This window comes from Coregonus lavaretus (assembly GCF_964263955.1).
Source record: "Coregonus lavaretus genome assembly, chromosome: 24".
Taxonomy (NCBI): domain Eukaryota; kingdom Metazoa; phylum Chordata; class Actinopteri; order Salmoniformes; family Salmonidae; genus Coregonus; species Coregonus lavaretus.
The window spans coordinates 12,609,602-12,632,487 of record NC_140011.1 but is presented as its reverse complement, the minus strand read 5'-3'; the positions used below and the strand labels follow the sequence as shown (position 1 = coordinate 12,632,487).

Sequence of the window (22,886 nt, the reverse complement as noted above, 5' to 3'; positions counted from 1 at the left end):
CATCATATCATCACCACCCCTATTTAGCCCTGGACTGTTCTGGATGATGTTGTGTGTGATTGTTAAGCTTTGTGTCGTTTACTCTATCTTTGTTATTTCTCTTGCTCATTGTTAAGTAAACCTTGACCTTGTTCATTCCTGCGCCTGCATCCTGCCTCTTTGTACACTCAGTACGCGTCACAGTCTACTGTTGTGGAAGAATTAGGGTGAGCTGTTGTAACTTCTCAAGGGTTATGCTCTGTTCTGATCTGTGATGTTAGGCCTTTCATAGACTCCTGGTATGTCGGCACCCTAATACAAGGTCATTGTGTTCTGGAACTGTTGCTTGTATAAATAACTGTTGTGTAACAATATGATTGTATTATTACCTCCCATTATATAAGGGTCATGTGACCATTTACTCTTGGAGCTCCTTCCCTGACTGTGATCAGAGGGGGATCTACCTTGCAGCTGCTTCATTAAAAGATTCACTATTATACAATTACATTATTCTCTACCTTTTAATCTTTGGGTCGAGTTTTCCACAACACCACATAGGCCTACAGTATTTCACTTCCTCAGACTTGGTAAATACTTGTAAAAATGGATTGCATAGCTTTCCCAATAGGGTCATGCAAGGTGAGGCCCCTGGAGTCATACTAGGGGTGTCACGATCGTCTTGACGAGAAGGAGTAGACCAAGGCGCAGCGTGTGAAACGAACATGACTTTAATTAGTAAAGCACAAGTACAAAACAAAAACACGATCGTGAAGTCCACAGTAACACTGACTGAACACGGAACAAAAACCCACAACCCCAAGGTGAAAACAGACAGTATAAATATGGCTCCCAATCAGAGACAACGAGCCAACAGCTGACACTCGTTGCCTCTGATTGGGAGTCACTCATTCAAACAAAGAAATACAACCACATAGAACAACCCAACCAAACAGAACACCACGAAACGAACACACCCTGGCTCAACATACAAAGTCCCGGAGCCAGAGCGTGACAGTACCCCCCCCTAAAGGCGCGGACTGTGACCGCGCCTCAAAACCCCAAACAGGGGAGGGCTGGGTGGGCATTTCTCCTCGGAGGCGGCTCCGGCTCCGGGCTTGACCACCACCCTTCCACAATCCCCCCGTAGTGCCCCCGGTCCGGTCTGACCCCGCTGGCTGGATCTGGACCGGACATAGACGGAGCGGATTGCTCAAACTCCGTAGTGGAGTAGCTGACCTGATCAGGCACCGGACTGACGACGCGCACCCCTGGCTTGGCGCGTGAGGCAGGAACGGACCGGACCTGGCTGACGATACGCACCCTTGGCTTGGTGCGTGGAGCCGGAACGGACCTCACCAGGCTGACGACTCGCATCCTTGGCTTGGTGCGAGTAGCAGGAATGGGCTGGATCAGGCTGACGACTCGCACCCTTGGCTTGGTGCGAGTAGCAGGAACGAGCTGGACCAGGCCGACGACGCACCCCGTAGGCTTGGTGCGTGGAGCAGGAACAGGCCGGGCTGGGCTGGCGACGCACACCGTAGGCTTCGTGCGTGGAGCAGGAACAGGCCGGGCTGGGCTGGCAACGCACACCGTAGGTTTGGTGCGTGGAGCAGGAACAGGCCGGGCAGGGCTGGCGACGCACACCGTAGGTTTGGTGCGTGGAGCAGGGACAGGCCGGGCCGGGCTGACGACGCACCCCGTAGGCTTGGTGCGTGGAGCAGGGACAGGCCGAACAGGGCTGGCAACGCACACCGTAGGCTTCGTGCGTGGAGCAGGAACAGGCCGGACTGGGCTATGGAGACGGATAGGAGACCTGGAGTGAAGAGCTGCCACAACCCGTCCTGGCTGAATGCCTACCTTCACACACTCTGTGTGAGGCATCAGCACAGGACGTACAGGGCTGTGTACCCGTACTGGCATAACAGCACGTGACACTGGCGCAGGATATCCGGGACCGAGGAGAGGCACTGGAGGCCGCGAGCGCTGAGCCGGCACACTCCGTCCTGGCTGCATGCCCACCTTCGCACAACACGTGCGGGGTGCTCGCACAGGACGTACCGGACTATGCCGGACCACTCGCGGCACAGTGCGCATCTCCGCATACCGCGGAACCTGCCCAGTCTCATGCTGCCATGCCTGAGTACGGGGAGTTGGCTCTGCTCTCCATCCAGGCTCCGCCAACCTGCCTTCTGGCCCCCAAAAGCCGGTGGCCTCCTCTCTTAATCTCCCAATCCGCCCTGTGGCAGCCTCCTGCTGCCCAGTCGCCCATGCCGTGTGCCCCCCCCTAAAAAAGTATTGGGGGTGCCTCTCGCCTTTCCGACCACGGCCCGGTTGACGCCGCTTCTCCACTCCTGCCTGGGTCTCCCCCTTCATCGCCTTCCGGTACCGGACGGCCTCCTCCTCGGTAATCTGGCCCCAACCGAGGAGGACATCCACCAGCGTCACCTCCTGCGTGTGTTCCTGGACACGCTGCTTGGTCTTTGTATGGTGGGTTTTTCTGTCACGATCGTCTTGACGAGAAGGAGTAGACCAAGGCGCAGCGTGTGAAACGAACATGACTTTAATTAGTAAAGCACAAGTACAAAACAAAAACACGATCGTGAAGTCCACAGTAACACTGACTGAACACGGAACAAAAACCCACAACCCCAAGGTGAAAACAGACAGTATAAATATGGCTCCCAATCAGAGACAACGAGCCAACAGCTGACACTCGTTGCCTCTGATTGGGAGTCACTCATTCAAACAAAGAAATACAACCACATAGAACAACCCAACCAAACAGAACACCACGAAACGAACACACCCTGGCTCAACATACAAAGTCCCGGAGCCAGAGCGTGACAAGGGGTTTATGCGTGTGTGTGTGTGTACAGATAGAGCTTTCTCTATTCTCTGGGAATGTCTCTCCACTTCCATGAGGCTGAATTTGGCCCTGTGACCACAGAGTCGCTGGTTCAGGCCCCACTCTGGCTTCTCCCCCTTAATCGCTACAGTTTATGCTCAAATAATATATACACTTTATACCGGTATATAATTCATGATCATTTGGATGTAATGAACTCTGTGTGTGTTTGTTCCACAGGTTCTGTTGAGATGTTACATCTCAGGCACCTGCTCTGGCTTGTGCTTCTTTGTTGTGCTTTCGCTGAACAAGGTGAGTCTTGCTGTGTGTGTGTGTGTGTGTGTGTGTATGTGTGTGTGTGTGTGTGTGTTTCACTCTGGATAAGAGTCTAACAAACTGGAAACAGGTCATTAGTTTTACACAGGAAACGGAGAGAGGCATTCACTCAGCTCCATTCATTTTTCTCAATCCTCTAGAAAAGGGTTTCCCAAACTCGGTCCTGCACGTTTTGGTTTTTGCCCCAGCACTACACAGCTGATTCAAATAATAAACTTATCATCAAGCTTTAATTACTTGAATCAGATATGTAGTGCTAGGGCAAAAACCAAAAAACATGCACCCCTGGGAGGCTCCAGGACTGAGTTTGAGAAAGCCCTGCTCTAGACATGCGCGCACACACACACACACTTCCAGTTACCTACATCAGGGGTCAAGTTAATCACACCGTAAGCCATCCGGACCACATACAGCCCTCCACTAAACCCATCCACAAATTAAACCCATGCTCTGTGTATCTGTTTGTTCTGTCATTTGGTGTCCTGAATTAAACCCATCCCCCCTCTGGTGCCTTCTGTCCTGATTTAACTTTCCATGCCCACTCTGTAGTTTACACTATTAACCCCTCACCTTGACCCTCACTCAACCTTACCCCTAGCCCTGACCCCAAAGCTCATGTACTTGCTTTTGATAATATAGGCACTTTTGTCCTTACTAGCATGGCTAGATAGTAACACCCTCTATTTCTCTCTAGATCCATCATGGAGAATGAAGGTAGAGAAGGCTGCCCCCACTAGTGGCTCTCTGGCGGGCAGGGTGGTGCTACCATGCCACTTCTCCATCACCCCCACCTCCTCAAACACCCCCACCACACACACCCCAACACCCAGCCACATCCCCACACTCACCCGTAGCACACAGGGCCCAGAGGACCAGCTGAGGATTAAGTGGACAAAGCTGGAGGGAGATGGGGAGCGTGTGGTGCTGGTGTCCCAGGGAGGAGGGATCAAGGTGGAGCAGGGGTACAAAGGCAGGGTGTCGGTGCCCAACCACCCCCAGGAAGAAGGTGACGCCTCGCTGATCGTTGTGCACCTGAGGGCTAGCGACGCTGGGCTGTACCGCTGCGAGGTCATGCATGGCATGGAGGACACCCAGGATACTGTTCATCTCAATGTCAGCGGTGAGTGGACACACGCATGGTAGCAGACACACAGTAACACAGAAACGCACACAATTTCGCCCATTGGAATGTGCCCATCGGTCCATGCCCTATTGTCATCAGTTACAGGAGTTGTTGGGTAATATAAATATTGTGAAACTCTCTAATGCTACCTGTTTCGTGTCATTCCCACTCAGACATGCTATTCCATAGGGAGCCTTTAGTTCAGGATTCCCCAACTGGCGGCCCGCGGGCCAAATGCTTTTATTTGGCCCCCCAAGTTTTCTGTGCAAATTCATTGTTGGACATGAAAGACTTTAATATGATCCGTTTGGGCTTCTACAAATGATTTGCAATTATGGTCCGGCCCCCCGACCATCCGCACAATAAAAGATCGGCCCTTGGCCATTGATGATCCCTGCTTTAGTTACTATCTGTAGAGGTGCCATGATGTGGTCATGTATCTATGTTATTATGATGTAATAGTGCAGTTAGCTTTCCTGGACAGCAGAGCTGAGCAGCAGGCCAAGTCATCATCACTAGACTGAGGCACTAACTGGCAGACGGTGGTGTTGTAGGTTTCCAGGAGCTGGACTGTTATGTACATCTTGAGACTGACGTTAGTGACTCACCTGCATATATCATTACCCTTTCAGGGCATTACCTGCTCAGATGGCAGGAGATTCAGTCTGGGACTGAGATTGGGATGTGTGAGGCAGAGTAGATGTCTGGCTGGAACTTTTACCAGGTCTGCATACGTAGCTAGCTGATGGAGAAACATTCAGTATAACTATCTGGCGGTGCTGTGTTTCTCTGGTTGTAACACACTACCTCATGCTGGACCTGTGCAGACCTACAGGGCTGGTGTAGGTCATCTGAGGATAAGGTAGAGGTGGACTGCTCTTTGCTCTGCTCTGCCCAGAGACACTCAGAGAGACTTAGACACATTAAAGTACTCCTGAGAGATGAACTTAGATCTCCTGGCGGCCCCCTATCTAGGCGGCCCCCTATCTCCTGAGAGATGAACATAGAAATGTAGCCCTCATCTGACCAAGTCATCAGTAGATTCTACAGGGTAATGTATAGAATACACATGGTATACACCGTCCAAAGAACCTGCAAGTAAGCATTTCGTTGGACGGTGTATACCATGTGTATCCTGTACACACGACTAATAAAACTTAAAACAGTAGCTAGTTAAATCACCATATGTCACAGCATGACAGTCTAGTCACCAATAGCTGTGTCGGAGTAAACAAAACCATGGATTGTGTCCAGGTCTCGCTCTCTCTTTGAGTCTCTCTGGCTTGCATGCCGAGGAACACCTGGCTCTATATCTGTAGTATATAGTTAACTAAGCATACATTCCTGAGTTCCAAATTTGTCCTACCAAACTTTTACAATACATTGCCTTATGTAGCTCATGTTGGGGGGTGGGGGGTTACAGTATACTACTGTGTGACATTCAAGCTGGGTATCTTTCATAAGGAGAAACCCCCTAAATAGGCCAGATTATCACAGAGTCCACATTAGAGATGAACAACGGTCTGTTGATACAATAGTCTCTGTGTGTAGATACAACCACTGTTCACTAGGCTACAAATAGAAACAGACAGCGACAGCTCTATCAGACTATCAACTCTTTTAACGTTTTACTGCATGCCAGTCTATTCAGTGAACTCTACAACTGGAAACAGCCAGTTTCCTAGAGGGAAAAACAATTAACTCTCTTATGAACTTGGAAAATAGGGGTCTGATTGCCCAAGACAAACATTCTCAGATAGTTTCATGATGTCAGCGAGCTAAAGTATCGTAGCGCAGTCTTCTTATCTGTCCTCTCTGCAGTACGATGCTCGTGTTACTAGGTTGTCTCAGTTTTCTTATTGGATCTGGATTACAGTTTTTTCTAAATCGCTTGTAAAAGTGGGCTCGCTGGTTGTGTTCTTTCTGTAACCCTCTCAGTACTAAACACAGGCACTCACCACACAAACACACACACACTGACCTCCTGTCTCTGTCTCTCTCCAGGTGTGGTGTTCCACTACAGGTCTGGTTCCAGCCGCTACACCTTTTCCTTTCCTGGGGCCATTGAAGCGTGTCGCGCTAACGGGGCAACCATCGCTACGGCTGAACAGCTGACTGCCGCCTTCGAGGACGGACTGGACCAGTGTGACGCCGGCTGGATAGCCGACCAGACCGTCAGGTGTGTGTTTGTTTGTGTGTGTGTGCGTGTTACCTAAGCATCACAGCTCTCAACTGATGTGGCTGGTGATGACCAGGGCTGAAACAAAATATGTTTAATACCCATCTCAAGGATACCACTGTCCCTATCAGAGTTTGTAAGGAAGACTACAATTCCCATGCTCCCTCTCTCGTCCCTGTAGATACCCAATCACGAAGCCCCGTCCTGGTTGCATGGGCGATTTGAATCACAGGCCTGGGATCAGGACGTATGGGCTCAGAGACCCTAAAGAGACCTACGACGTCTACTGCTATGTAGACAAACTGCACGGTGAGTGAGTGTGTGTGTGTGCGCATGAGTGAGTTTGAGTATTTGTGTTTCCTGATGGTGAGTTAAAGCGTGTGACTATTTGGGTAAAGTGTGTGTATATCTCCCCCTGTAGGTGAGGTGTTCTATGCTCCTATCCGTTACAAGCTGACCCTTCGCCAGGCTAAGCGTGTGTGTGAGAGGCAGGGGGCAGTGCTCGCCTCCCCTGGTAACCTGTTCGCCGCGTGGCATGGAGGCCTGAATCGCTGTGACTACGGCTGGCTGTCAGACGGGAGCGCCCGCTACCCCATATCCGTCCCCAGGCCCCAGTGTGGAGGAGGACTGCTGGGGGTCCGGACTCTGTACCAATTCCCCGACCAGACTGGCTTCCCCAACCCTATTAACAGACATGGAGCTTTCTGTTTCAAGGGTAAGACTACTGTAATACTATTACCACCACTGTTACTAAAGCTGCTGTCGCTGCTACTATGAAGGCGATGACAATGATCACAATGATGATGATGGGGAGGAAGAGGAAGAGGAGGGGGAGGTGGAGCCAGACATTGAGAAATGGGAGAGAAAAGTAGTGAGAAGGGGGGAGAGAGTATACATGTTCTTAAGGAGGGAGGGGGTAGAAGGGTAGAGAGGAGCTGGTCCTCTATTGTACTAACAGACATTCAGACTTGGCAGGCCGGAGTATCATCAGGGATATTTCTGCACTTTCTCTCAGGCTCAATAAGTTAAGCCCCGTCCTGTGTGAGGATGAACTCTCACCCTGTTTTCACTTCCTGCTGAGGGTTGTCTAAACGGCCAAGCCTGGGGGGACAGATCACATCTAGGAGACAGAGAAAGGGTTGGAGGGTAGAGGGGGGCAGAGAGAGGGAGAGGGGAGGATGAAGAGGATGGTTTACGTGAAACTGTTATTTTACGGTAAAATGATGAATGCTAACTTGAGCAACGTACATAAACTCACAATTATACGTTCATCTTCCGTTGACATGATTTATGTAATAGTTCAAGTTACGGGGTGTTAGGATCTGGCCCACACAGTGTTTAAAGCTTTTAAATGACTTTTATTGTGATACTATGTTGGACACGTCTGTTTGCACAGTGAGCATTTACTTTATATCACATCTGGAAAGACAATGGCCCACTCGCTTCCACTTCTTGCATTACTGTATCACCCCATAATCCCTGCCTTATGCCTAACTGCAATCTCTAACCCATACATCAACTTCCTTTCCCTGCATTACTGCATTCCCCTAACTCCTTCACCTCTCCTTTACTGCTGTCTTTGAGTCTCCTACCTCCTCATCCTCTACCTGCCTTACTGCAGTCTTGAAGAGGGCAACATCCCTTACTTCTCTCTACCTTACTGCAGTCTCCAACCTCTCCTTCCTCTCTCGACCTTACTGCAGTCTCCAACCTCTCCTTCCTCTCTCTACCTTACTGCAGTCTCCAACCTCTCCTTCCTCTCTCTACCTTACTGCAGTCTCCAACCTCTCCTTCCTCTCTACCTTACTGCAGTCTCCAACCTCTCCTTCCTCTCTCTACCTTACTGCAGTCTCCAACCTCTCCTTCCTCTCTCTACCTTACTGCAGTCTCCAACCTCTCCTTCCTCTCTCTACCTTACTGCAGTCTCCAACCTCTCCTTCCTCTCTCTACCTTACTGCAGTCTCCAACCTCTCCTTCCTCTCTCTACCTTACTGCAGTCTCCAACCTCTCCTTCCTCTCTCTACCTTACTGCAGTCTGCAACCTCTCCTTCCTCTCTCTACCTTACTGCAGTCTCCAACCTCTCCTTCCTCTCTCTACCTTACTGCAGTCTCCAACCTCTCCTTCCTCTCTCTACCTTACTGCAGTCTCCAACCTCTCCTTCCTCTCTCTACCTTACTGCAGTCTGCAACCTCTCCATCCTCTCTACCTTACTGCAGTCTCCAACCTCTCCTTCCTCTCTCGACCTTACTGCAGTCTCCAACCTCTCCTTCCTCTCTCTACCTTACTGCAGTCTCCAACCTCTCCTTCCTCTCTACCTTACTGCAGTCTCCAACCTCTCCTTCCTCTCTCTACCTTACTGCAGTCTCCAACCTCTCCTTCCTCTCTACCTTACTGCAGTCTCCAACCTCTCCTTCCTCTCTCTACCTTACTGCAGTCTGCAACCTCTCCTTCCTCTCTCTACCTTACTGCAGTCTCCAACCTCTCCTTCCTCTCGACCTTACTGCAGTCTCCAACCTCTCCTTCCTCTCTCTACCTTACTGCAGTCTCCAACCTCTCCTTCCTCTCTCTACCTTACTGCAGTCTCCAACCTCTCCTTCCTCTCTCTACCTTACTGCAGTCTCCAACCTCTCCATCCTCTCTCTACCTTACTGCAGTCTGCAACCTCTCCTTCCTCTCTCTACCTTACTGCAGTCTCCAACCTCTCCTTCCTCTCTACCTTACTGCAGTCTCCAACCTCTCCTTCCTCTCTCGACCTTACTGCAGTCTCCAACCTCTCCTTCCTCTCTCTACCTTACTGCAGTCTCCAACCTCTCCTTCCTCTCTCTACCTTACTGCAGTCTCCAACCTCTCCTTCCTCTCTCTACCTTACTGCAGTCTCCAACCTCTCCTTCCTCTCTCTACCTTACTGCAGTCTGCAACCTCTCCTTCCTCTCTACCTTACTGCAGTCTCCAACCTCTCCAACCTCCCATTTCTCTTTACCTTACTGCAGTCTGCAACCTCTTCATCCTCTCTCTGCCTTCCAGTTTCCAACTTCTACTGACATAACCCAATGTCTCCCACATGGTTGGTTAAGGCCTATTCTTTCAGGGTCAGGGCTTAAGACTGCATCCTGACTCGAAACATGGCTCTGATTTGGTGGGTCATTAGAAAACGATATCTCTAGGGGGGTCACAGCAGAGACCCAGTTAGGAAACCAAAGCAGTTTATAGTGTGGTGTTGCAAGGGGAATGAGAATGAGTTCTGCAGAGAAACAGCACTCTGTTCAACTCTACCATGCTGAAGAATATCCTCCTGCTCCCTCCTCTCTCTCCTGTCTCTCCCGTTTATGGGCCTGTGTGTGTTTTTTACTAGGGGAAAACCCAACTCACGCTCTCTACACAGCAAGAAACACAGACAGAAACAGGACAGGTCCCTAATGCACTACAGCTGGCCCCTTCCCAGAAAGAGAGTGGAACAAGAGAGAAAGAGGACGGAGAGTAAGAGAGAGTCTGAGAAAGAGAGAGGGAAAGTCTTCGCAGAATAGATTTACACATTTGCGACCCTCTTTTTGCAGACACTAAATAATCTGTTGCAATCTAGTGGTTTCTAAAATACCATTTGATAAAATCCATAACATAATGCACATGAAACGGTAACGTCTACGACCATGTGTAGCTGATTTATACAGCTCCGAACGTATATGTGAGCCGCGTCTTGCATTTAGCCTATAGCGCATGCAGGCTAATGCATAGTGGAGGTGACATGGCTAAAGGGACTTGGCCTGGCCCAGCCAAACACATGACATCAAACCTGGGCTGGAGATGGAGCTAGTTTGGCTGGGCTGTCCAGGTCCCCTCTGAGTTTGAGTGAGCAGGCTAACTCCCCTGAGTGTCTTTGCTCAGAGTCCTGCCAGGTATACACGCCTCCAACACACAGAGAGAGAGGGAGGGATGGAGGGGGATGGAGAGAGAGGGAGAGAAAGAGGTGAAGAGTGGGAGTGAGAGAGAGAGAGCGAGAGGCAGAGAGAGAGAGAGAGGGAAAGAGAAGCGGCCAAAGAAAGGGATGAAACGAGAGAGAGGGAGTGAGGGGGGGAGGGAGAGAGGAGGAGGGGGGATCCCAGCTCCCAGCTCCTTCTATATATGCATTCAACATTTTGAGAGGGGGAGGGGGGCTGAAATGGAATATATACAGTACATTCGGAAAGTATTCAGACCCCTTGACCACATTTTGTTACGTTACAGCCTTATTCTAAAATGTATTAAATAGTTTTTTCCTCATCAATCTACACACAATACCCCATAATGACAAAGCAAAAACTGGTTTTTAGAAATTCTTGCAAATGTATAAAAAAAAAAAAAAGGAAATAATACATTTACATCAGTATTCAGACCCTTTACTCAGTACTTTGTTGAAGCACCTTTGGCAGCGATTACAGCCTCGAGTCTTCTTGGGTATGACGCTACAAGCTTGGCACACCTGTATTTGGGAAAGTTTCTCCCATTCTTCTCTGCAGATCATCTCCCGTGTAGCTCAGTTGGTAGAGCATGGCGTTTGCAACGCCAGGGTTGTGAGTTTCCCACGGGGGACCAGTATGAAAAAAAATTTAATAATAATAATTTATGCACTCACTTAACTGTAAGTCGCTCTGGATAAGAGTGTCTGCTAAATGACTAAAATGTAAATGTAAATCTCAAGCTCTGACAGGTTGGATGGGAGCGTCGCTCACGGCTGTTTTCAGGTCTCTCCAGAGATGTTCGATCGGGTTCAAGTCCGGGCTCTGGCTGGGCCACTCACGGACATTCAGAGACTTGTCCCGAAGCCACTCCTGTGTTGTCTTGGCTGTGTGCTTAGGGTCGTTGTCCTGTTGGAAGGTGAAGCTTCGCCCCAGTCTGAGGTCCTGAGCACTCTGGAGCAGGTTTTCATCAAGGATCTTCCTATACTTTGCTCCCAGTCCCTGCCACTGAAAAACATCCCCACAGCATGATGCTGCCACCACAATGCTTCACCGTACGGATGACGGCAGGTTTCCTCCTGACGGGACGCTTGGTATTCAGGCCAACGAGTTCAATCTTGGTTTCATCAGACCAGAGAATCGTGTTTCTCATGGTCTGTCCTTTAGGTGCATTTTGGCAAACTTCAAGCGGGCTGTCATGTGCCTACTGAGGAGTGGCTTCTGTCTGGCCACTCTACCATAAAAGCCTGATTGGTGGAGTGCTGCAGAGATGGTTGTCCTTCTGGAAGGTTCTCCCATCTCCACAGAGGCTCTCTGGAGCTCTGTCAGAGTGATCATCAGGTTCTTGGTCATCTCCCTGACCAAGGCCCTTCTCCCCTGATTGCCGAGCGGCCGGGCGGCCAGCTCTAGGAAGAGTCTTGGTGGTTCTAAACTTCTTCCATTTAAGAATGATGGAGGCCACTGTGTTCTTGGGGACCCTCAACGCTGTAGACATTTTTTTTGTACCCTTCCCCAGATCTGTGCCTCGACCACAATCTTGTCTCGGAGCTCTACGGACAATTCCTTTAACCTCATGGCTTGGTTTTTGCTCTGGCATGCACTGTCAACTGTGGGACCTTATATAGACAGGTGTGTGCTTTTCCAAATCATGTCCAATCAATTTAATTTACCACAGGTGGACTCCAATCAAGTTGTAGAAACATCTCAAGGATGATCAATGGAAACAATTTCGAGTCTCATAGCAAAGGGTCTGAATACTTATGTAAATAAGGTATTTCTGTTTGTTATTTGTTTATACATTTCCTAAAATGTATAAAAGATTGATGAGGAAAACGTTTATTTAATCAATTCTAGAATAAGGCTGTAACGTAAAAAAGTCAAGGGGTCTGAATACTTTCCGAATGCACTGTACATTAAACATAATTATGACATTACAGTGTGTCAGGAAGGTTAACGTGCATGCGTCAGCTGTCCATGAGACAAGCAGCGAGCACGTTACACAGGAGTATGGTGGTTGTGTGCGTGTGTGTATGTGCGATACAGAGAGTAAAGTTATGGGTCTGCGTGTATGTAGGCCTTCCCTTCCCTTTTCCTCTTATAGTAAAGATTTACTAGAGTTTTACTAATGTTGTTTGATGCCAAACTCATGTTTCTCTGTGGTTTACACAGACTATTATATTATTATAATTATTATATGGGCAGAAGACAATGTAATGAGTTTGGGTTAGGATTATAGGCTATTGTATACAGGAGGAAAAGAGAGGGCTAACATGTTGCCTAAAGATGTGCTCCAGTGTTGAAACATAGCAGGTTATGTGTAGCCAAAAGAAACGCTTCAGCACATCTAGGTGTGTGTTTGCGTGTGTGTGTCTGCCTGCATGTGTGTATGTATGCATACACGCTTATGCCAAAGAATCTCCCAGGGGAAAGGGAGGTTGGAGGTTTGCAGTTGGCCTAAAACAGCAATTTTTAACACAGTTCACACACCATGCAGCCTAAAAATACAGACATCCTGGCAGAGAGAGAGACATTCTGACAAACTGACACCACTGGCACTGACACTTCCACGGGTTTATTCTTAACGGCTGACGTCTCTCTTTAGAAATGTAACTCTCTGGGTTTGATGTCCTTTTACAGCTTGCTGCTGTGAGCTGATACCATTCTGATTCTGACAACACCATGTTTAGAATTATCCATTAGCATTCTGTTTCTTCTTTGTCTTTTATTTACTATGGCACAGCATGTTCCTTAGTCTTTCTCTTTACCTTTGAGTACATGACTGTACCTTGCCTGTTATCTCAGGTGATATAATCTGAGAGACTACTGTATATCAGCAATGTTACAAGTTTTGTGATGTCACCAGAGCTAAACCCCTCCTCTCTGTCTCTGCAGGTAAGGAACCAGAGATCACCACTCCTGGACCTGTGACGACCACAGCTACAGACAGACCTCACACTACCTACCACACAGGCAGACCAAACCTTCCAGGCACAACTCCCACAGACAGAACTGACCACACAGCAACAGACAGAACTCACACAGCTGTAGACAATCCTCACCACACAGACCGACCACACCAAACAACTGCAGACCAAGACAGAAGTCAACATACAGGTGGACCACACGACACAGCTTATACAGGCACAGACAGACGTTACACTGCTACTGACAGAACACACACCACCAAAGACAAGTATCACTCCACTGACCACAAGACAACAGACAAAGACAGAACTACCCAGATAGGAGACAGAACAACAGACAGAACGACAGACCAAAATACAGACTTCTCTGTTGGTACCACTCAGTTCCCTGAGTATGATGGGGATGCCTTTGTCCTAGACCTAACCAAGGTAGAGTCACTGCCCTCCGTGGGTGATAGCCTGTTACCTCTGCAGCTGCCCCCTCTCCCCACCATCCGCTCCAAGCCCACCCACCCCCACCTAGACATCATCCAGGGGGGAGACCTGGAGGGAGACAAGGAAGAGGGGGAGGTTCAGACAGGCTCAGGCAGGGGGGAGAGCAGTGGGAGTGGGGAGGGGAGCAGTAGTGATGGGGAAAGTGAGGGGAAGGACCAGGGAGTAGTGACTCCCACACATGGCTTCATGGTAGGCACAGGACTGGGTTCGGACCCCTCACGCCCAGGACAACCAGGGTACCCAGGGCGTCCAAGGGGGTATCCAGGGTCGGTCACCCCAGAGCATGGCCACCCAGGTGGGGACAGAGTGACAGAACAGCAGCCTGCTGTGGTCTACAAGGAGGAGGAGGGCAAGAGCTATAGAACAACAACCCACAGCCAACCAGGAGCCACGGAATCATACGGCATGGACCAATCGGTGGCCATCCATAAGAAGGCCTCGCCCACCAAACCACCATTCCACCTCATCATCGTCAATGTGCACGACAGGAACCAATCAGGTGAGAGTTTACTGTTGACTCTGATGACAAGGTGATGTTCAGTTTAATGCACAACCAAACAAACTCTTATCTCAACACTGCTAACTCCGTGTATGTGGACGTAACACCTCTGTTTCGAGGTATTTTCTCATAATTGTAGTGCCAAACTATGCACTATCTCAGCCACCTTGTGAAAGGACTGTAATAAGTCCTGTTTTATAAACTGGATGGTTCGAGCCCTGAATGCTGATTGGCTGACAGCCATGGTATATCAGACCCTATACCATGGGTGTGACAAAACATTTATTTTTACTGCTCTAATTACGTTGGTATCCAGTTTCTAATAGCAATAAGGCACCTCGGGGGTTTGTGATATATTGCCAATATACCACACCTCCTCGGCCCTTATTGCTTAAGTAAACTCTTACATTATGAGTCTCTGTGAGTGACTGCGTGTGCTGAATGACTCTGTACTCTCTGTGCTTCAGAGTGAGCAGCTTGTGTTGATGCTCTGTTGGATCTAGACAGATGTCCAGTGTAGGCAGACAGAATGGTCAGTCAGAGAGAGATAGTAGCATGGAAAGAGAGTATACAGTACACATTGTTAAAGTGTGTGTGGCATGGACAGGAAGGATACAGTGACCACTCTTAAACCAGGCAACTGCTGGACAACTGTGTCCTAAACTGATGTGATGCATCTCCATAATATATTAATATCTCCATTAAAACAGATTCCCAGCTGTCATGTCAGTAAGCATTCGCTACTGTAGGAGTTCAGGATCTGTGGGAACATTTTAGATTTAGGGATTACCTTATTTAGCTGTGTGTGTGTGCGTGCTTCCAGTGATGCATTATTGAAATGTGTGTGTGTAGTTGTGTTTGTGTGTGTGTTAGGGCAGGCATATGGGCTGGCCTTAGGGGATCTGGTCTGCCCTACTGTACCTCCTTACCCTTATTTGACCAAGACACGGCCAACAGAAAAATGCATCAATCTCAGTTAAAGCATCCGAGCGAAACAGCACCCCTCTGTCTCAGTATATGTAGACCATGTATCTGATCATGTCTGGACCAAAAGAGGATGGATTGTCATACTATTTCTGGCAAGACAGCATCAGATACATGGGCTACATATAGAGGGGCGTTGTTTCGCTCGCTCAGATGCTTTCTCCTGTGATATGCTTAGTTTCAGCAGAGAGGAAGAGGTGACGCAAGAGAGCTCAATCTCGCCAGATTCCATCCAGTATAAGCCCAATGCGTTTCTATGGAAATAATATGCAGACCTAAGCTTGTCCCCTGCCTTCCCGCCTTTGGGATAAAGACTCCCATTGTTAGGGCGGAGAAAGAGCTGCAAAAAACACTCACGCTGGACAGTTTTATCTCCATCTCTTCATTCAAAGACTCAATCATGGACACTCTTACTGACAGTTGTGGCTGCTTCCTGTGATGTATTGTTGTCTCTACCTTCTTGCCCTTTGTGCTGTTGTCTGTGCCCAATAATGTTTGTACCATGTTTTGTGTTGCTACCATGTTGTGCTGCTGCCATGTTGTGTTGCTACCATGTTGTTGTCATGTTGTGTTGCTACCATGCTGTGTTGTCATGTGTTGCTGCCATGCTATGTTGTTGTCTTAGGCCTCTCTTTATGTAGTGTTGTGGTGTCTCTCTTGTCTTGATGTGTGTTTTGTCCTATATTTTTATTTTGAATCCCAGCCCCCGTCCCCGCAGGAGGCCTTTTGCCTTTTGGTAGGCCATCATTGTAAATACGAATTTGTTCTTAACTGACTTGCCTAGTTAAATAAAGGTAAAAAATAAATAAACATGAGCATCTCGTCATTATATACAGATCTCTGGTTTCAGCCTCTTGCGAATTGGAAAGGAAAGTTGGCGGGTACACATTGCAATGTTAGGATGCTGGATTGCCCTAAAGTAAATTGATGTTTAACCAAAATTATATAATTACTCCTGTGTAAATGAAATCATTCAAAATACTTCACCAGGGAGCATTACTTAGCCACAGAGCATCATTCGTTTATTCATTTTTTAAATAGCTGTGGATTGTTTCAAATTACCAGTGTGTGTGGGTACTGGCCCCCGGTGGGAATCGAACCCACAATCCTGGCGTTGCAAGCGCCATGCTCTACCAACTGAGCTACACGGGGACTAAGTTTGTAAACGTAACTTAGTTGTAAAATACAATTTTAGTTTATAGAAGCTAGATAAACTTTCAACAACATGTAGGTTATACTGAAGACGTACAACGTCAGGCCGGACCAAGTGATGATTTGATACAATGTTGCACGTCACTAGGAATAGCTCAAGTCAAGACAGATAGAAAGGGAGGCAGACAGGCGCAGTAGATAGATTCATGTGATTTAAAGAACCAGAATTTTCATCAGGATATTTTCTACTGCTTTTATTTGTCTGCTTTAGGCCTATGTATTTTACTTAGTTGACGATGGAAGTTATAGGCCTACTGCTGCATCTCTGAGTTCTATGTTCGCATTTCTTTAGCCGCCAATGGATCACAATGTATCAACGGTCCATATGATAGTGCTCTCGGCAAAGTTGAATTTTAACTTTTAGATGTTCATCATTTTACTTCAGCTTTTTATGATTAACCATGTGACAATGATTTTGAGAAATGAAAACATTATTATTGAAATGAAACTGCTCCAAGAAAATGCCCATATCAAAAATAATCAGAACTGGCACGCAGATCGTGTCACGATCTTCATTCATAGAGGAGGACCAAGGCGCAGCGTTGAATGCAAACATTTTATTCATTAGAATGATCACACGATCAAAACAACAAAACGAAACGTGACGTCCCTGGTTACATAAACAAACCAACTAAGAACAAGGAACCACAAATAATGAATGCCTAACGGCTACCTAAGTATGACTCCCAATCAGAGACAACGAGCTACAGCCGTCTCTGATTGGGAGCCACCCTGGCCAACATAGATATACAACAACTAGAACATAAACAAATGAAAACTCACACCCTGGCTCAACATACTAGAGTCCCCGGAGCCAGGGCGTGACAGTACCCCCCCCCTAAAGGCGCGGACTCCGACCGCGCCAACCAAATACAACAGGGGAGGGACCGGGTGGGCACTCCGCCTCGGCGGCGGATCCGGCTCCGGACATGACCCCCACTCCTTCTCTAACCCCCCAAAGTACCCCTGGTCCGGTCTGGCCCTGCTGACCAGAGCTGAACTGAACACTGGTGGAGCGGATTGCTCTAGCTCCGGCGTGACGCAGCACCTGACCGGTGCCGGAACAGGCACGGGCCGTGCCGGACTGACGACGCACACCACTGGCTTGGTGTGGGGAGCAGGAGCGGGCCGAGCCGGGCTGACGAAACGCACCACTGACTTGGTGCGGGGAGCAGGAGCGGGCCGGACCGGGCTGACGAAGCGCACCACTGACTTGGTGCGGGGAGCAGGAACGGGCCGTGCCGGGCTGACGACGCGCACCACTGACTTGGTGCGGGGAGCAGGAACGGGCCGGACAGGGCTGACGAAACGCACCACTGACTTGGTGCGGGGAGCAGGAATGGGCCGGACTGGGCTGGCGACGCGCACCACAGACTTGGTGCGGAGAGCAGGAACGGGCCGGACAGGGCTGACGAAACGCACCACAGACTTGGTGTGGGGAGCAGGAATGGGCCGGACTGGGCTGGCGACGCGCACCACAGACTTGGTGCGGAGAGCAGGAACGGGCCGGGCCGAGCTGGCGATGCGCACCGTAGACTTGGTGCGAGTGGCAGGAACAGGCCGGACCGTACTGGGAACACACACCACTGGCCCTACGTGGGGATCAGGAACAGGCCGGACCGGACTGGCAACACACGCCAGTACCTCTCGCCGTGCCTCTACATCTTCCACCCCCTCTTCGACCAGTGGCCCCCGTAACCTGGCGGCCTCCTCTGCCAATCCGCTGGGCCGCTCTGCCGCGGTCTCCTGCTGGCCCGTCGTCCACGGCGTTAGCCCCCCCCTAAAAATTTTCTGGGCGTCTCCCCTACCCGTGGACCAGGTCTCCATGTCCCTCGCCAGCCTTTCGCCCTTCTGCCACAATGTCAAGCCCTTCTCTTCCTCACTCGGCTTGACCCAGTCGAGGAGGCGAAGGAGATCTGTTAGGGATCTCCCTGGCGATGGCTCCTGGACACGCTGCTTGGTCACATCTTGGTGGTTTCTTCTGTCACGATCTTCATTCATAGAGGAGGACCAAGGCGCAGCGTTGAATGCAAACATTTTATTCATTAGAATGATCACACGATCAAAACAACAAAACGAAACGTGACGTCCCTGGTTACATAAACAAACCAACTAAGAACAAGAAACCACAAATAATGAATGCCTAACGGCTACCTAAGTATGACTCCCAATCAGAGACAACGAGCTACAGCCGTCTCTGATTGGGAGCCACCCTGGCCAACATAGATATACAACAACTAGAACATAAACAAATGAAAACTCACACCCTGGCTCAACATACTAGAGTCCCCGGAGCCAGGGCGTGACAGATCGGTAGAAATGGTAGGATAAATTGTAAGCTTCCCCAAACTTGAAACTCACGAGCTGCCTATGTTCTTTACTATTACAGCCATTAAAAAAACATAGGAGGTCCCGTGAAAAAATGTGCCCCCCTATGGAAATCAAAGGCCCGTCCAACTGATTATTTCTGCCTCCGGGTCAAGTGTGTGTGTTTGTGCATGTGTGTGTCTGCTTGCGTGCTTCCAGTGATGCCTTAAGGAAATCTCTGGCTTGACGAGGATCAGCTCTGGATGCTTTCTAGCTGTTTGTTTTCTTGTTTTAATAGAGAAGTTGTATCGTTATCATCTCTGTCCATTTACAACCAGTTTACATGCAAACACATCTGCAGATTCTGCACAAACAAATGTTTGAAACACATTAACTCATTTTTCAGTTTTTAGCTTGGCAGTTGCATTTCAGAGAGAGAGAGAAGCACACACAACCCTGAGGTCAAATGGCAGAGCCTCTTTTAGATCAATCAGCATTGTAATCACGCTCAACTAATTACCCCCTCTAATTACTCCCTCGGTCTCCTCCCTTTATCTGCCTAACTTTCCCATCTCTCCCTTAATTCCTTCCCAACATACACCCCACCCCATGCCTCTCCTCCTTTCTCCTTTAATGTGTGTGAGTCTACCTGCTCCCCTACCACCATCCACGCCATAACATTTATGAATGGCTATTGTTTATTATTAAAGGGAGATATTGTATATTGGATCCTGTATTAGGTAATATTTCACCCAGTAACTCAATAAGAATTCACTTCCTCAGTGGGTTATAGTCCCACTATTTCTACACAACTAAAGGGAATTGAGAAATTGAAATATTGAGGATTACAGATGGATCTTAATTTGATCACCCTTTTGTTGCTGAGAATTTTCCTGTCTTTTAAAGTCTTCTAAAGTTTGTAATTTTGACTTTGACATTTCAGACTTAATTTGCCCTAACGAAAAATGTGTCAACCCCTACTAAAATGTCCATTAATTTTCATCCACATAATAATTAACATTTCCTATTGCCGCTGGATTATTTTCCTGCTGTGGCAAACTGGCTCAAATCAAGATCCTACATCTGTATGGTTAAATCTTCCTGTTTCGAATATAGTAGATGTATCTGATTCAGGGTCACAAAGGGACGGACACCTCTTTAGGTTGGGAGTGGGTTTTATTAACATGGTTAAGTCTGACACGTGCATGAAAGCACACACACACACACACACTTATTCAACGGCAGATTAAAAGTCTTTATTTCTACCATCCGCACGGTTTTATTTGTCCCCAGAGACATAACTAACCTCAGATTTAGTGCTGCCCCGTCCAAATGTGCTTCCCCTTGCACTCGTTCCCACGATATAGGTTCCATGTGTACCATAAAGACCTAATGAAGACACAAAAACCTGCATTGTTCAAGTAATACTTCTGGCTCTCATTGAGCCAGTCATAGCCAACACACAGCAGACACTATTAAGTCTTTGTGGATAGTATAACAGCATATTGGCATTTTGCAATGCTGAAACAATTATTATTTATCAACAATGTGCATTAGGGTTTCACTGTGGTGTGTTTCTGGTAGACCTTAATCTGTAGGATCTGCAGGTCCTGATGCACATGCGCGCACACACACACACACACAGACAGACAGACAGACAGACAGATGCACACACACCCTCACTCTTTCTCTGACCCCCTCCTCTCCCTGTATTGTTCCTGTGTTTCCAGTGGAACACATCCTGCAGATTCTGGGACAGCCTTTAGGGGGTAATGGAGATTTCCAGTCCCCTCTCATCCCAGCCTTCCCAGTTACCCAGAGTGAGGCCATTCACGGCAGCGAGGACTCTGATGGCATCCATCCCATCCCTCTCCCCCCAACGCTCAGCATTATCAACGGGAAACACCAGGTCAGATTTACTGAGGCTGTCTTAATGTGTGAGAAATATTCAGCGTCTCTTTCAAGGACAATGGAAGTAGAAAAGCATAATTGGGATGGTTTGCAAAAGTGATATGACACAACAATAAATATTAATTCATTCATTTACTCCTTCATTAATCCATTCATTCAGCAGGAGGCTAGAGGAGACCAGTTTGAGACGGCCACACCAGTCCATGGTGAACTGGGAGGAGAGATGGAGCAAGAAGAGGAGGAGAAGAGCCCCACTCCCTTTGACTATGACGCCATCCATACTGGAGAGACCAGCGAGTCCACTGCTATAGACACAGACAGAGATACAAAAAGACACACAGCTAAAGACACAGGCAGAGACAGGACAGGAAAGACAGAGAGCTCCAAAGGAACAACCACTACTTCCCGCGACACATCCCCAGTCTCTTCCCCAGTCTTAGCCTCATCCCCTGGTTCCCCCCATACTTCCCCAGATGGCATCGCCCCCTATGAGGACATGGAGGGGTCAGGCGGCCGTACCCAGGAGGGCTCAGCAGAAGACACCCGACCCACCCCTGCCTCAGACAGCCAATCAGGCGTGGTCACAGATGAGACGGAGATTGGAGGGGCGGAGAGTGTCACACGCACCCCATCTCACCCACTCTCCGCTCACACTAAGGACACAAACACTATTGACACTTACACCAAGGACACACACACTCCCTCACAGACAGAGGCGGGAGACTTCGAGGGGTCTACATCGGCAGAAGAGGAAGGCTCAGCACAGGAGGTGTACCCACCTGAAGACCCCAGATACACTAGCCCTGGCAGTCCTGGAGCCATCGAGGCTCCCCTGGTGGGGCCTGGGGTGGACGGACAGGTGACTGTTACACCCAAACTAGGAACCAGGCCAGGAGCCAGACCAGGAACCAGGCCAACCCAGGCAGGAGTGACTGTAGGAGACCACACTGGACATCACACAGACTCTTCTACACAGCCCAGAGACCACTCCCACCAACCTGCCACACAAGATAAAGATCTCTCCACTCATACTAAAGATCAAACCAGATACCCTTCTACAGATTGGATGGACCAAACCACTCAGCAAACCAAACAGGATAGGAATCACTCCACAGACACTAAGGATCATTCCAAATACCCTGCTACACAAACCACCCAGCGTCCAACACACGACAGGGATACCACCAAGAACCAAACCACACACGATAGAGATCACTCCACACACACTAAGGACCAAACCAAACAATCCTCTGACCCTAGATTCCCCACCACCCACCATAAGGACCAAACCAGTCACTCTACCACAGATCAGAAGACCCCACAGCACCTGAACCAAACGCATACACCCCCTGCACACCCCTCCACTTCACTTCCCGCCCACCCCTCCCACCCCATCCCCGACTGGGCCCTGACCCCCCAGGACCCCCTACCTGAGGGGGAGGAGTTTGTGGATTATGACCGTGTGATTGGTCCTCCTCTGCCGGAGGCCGGCCCCCCTGTTCCTGATGAACGTCAGTCCACATACCAGCCTGAAACAGGAACTGACTACTACATCGAGGCTCAGTTCGTCGATGTCAGGGGTAGGTGTAAATATCAGAGCCTATTCAATGTGTTTAACAAGGGGTGCATGACGTCATCATGGCCGCTGTCTTCTCTGCTCTCAGGGTTGTTGTTGAATGTTGATGATGATAATAATGTTCTTGATGCTGATGTTTCTGATGATGACGATGACAGCGATGACGATGTTGATCATGCTATTGATGGCTTTGCTATGATGATGATGATGATGATGATGATGATGATGATTATACAGTGGGGAAAAAAAGTATTTAGTCAGCCACCAATTGTGCAAGTTCTCCCACTTAAAAAGATGAGAGAGGCCTGTAATTCTCATCATAGGTACACGTCAACTATGACAGACAAAATGAGAAAAAAAAATCCAGAAAATCACATTGTAGGATTTTTTATGAATTTATTGGCATATGATGGTGGAAAATAAGTATTTGGTCAATAACAAAAGTTTCTCAATACTTTGTTATATACCCTTTGTTGGCAATGACACAGGTCAAACGTTTTCTGTAAGTCTTCACAAGGTTTTCACACACTGTTGCTGGTATTTTGGCCCATTCCTCCATGCAGATCTCCTCTAGAGCAGTGAT

At 48.6% G+C, this 22,886-nt stretch overlaps 1 protein-coding gene across 1 annotated transcript in view; it reads left to right on the top strand.

Moving 5' to 3' along the window:
- Positions 1-611: 611 nt before the first annotated feature.
- Positions 612-22,886, top strand: part of LOC311099405 (neurocan core protein-like) — a gene marked incomplete at its 5' end in the record, with an annotated part of 42,714 nt that continues 20,439 nt past the window's right edge. Inside the window, 9 exons of the mRNA XM_084140103.1 lie at positions 612-618; positions 3,065-3,136; positions 3,855-4,280; positions 6,288-6,462; positions 6,644-6,771; positions 6,884-7,177; positions 13,288-14,313; positions 20,547-20,725; positions 20,888-21,655. Of these exons, the coding sequence (XP_083996229.1) occupies positions 612-618; positions 3,065-3,136; positions 3,855-4,280; positions 6,288-6,462; positions 6,644-6,771; positions 6,884-7,177; positions 13,288-14,313; positions 20,547-20,725; positions 20,888-21,655 (3,075 nt within the window). The remainder of the gene's footprint in view (positions 619-3,064; positions 3,137-3,854; positions 4,281-6,287; positions 6,463-6,643; positions 6,772-6,883; positions 7,178-13,287; positions 14,314-20,546; positions 20,726-20,887; positions 21,656-22,886) is intronic.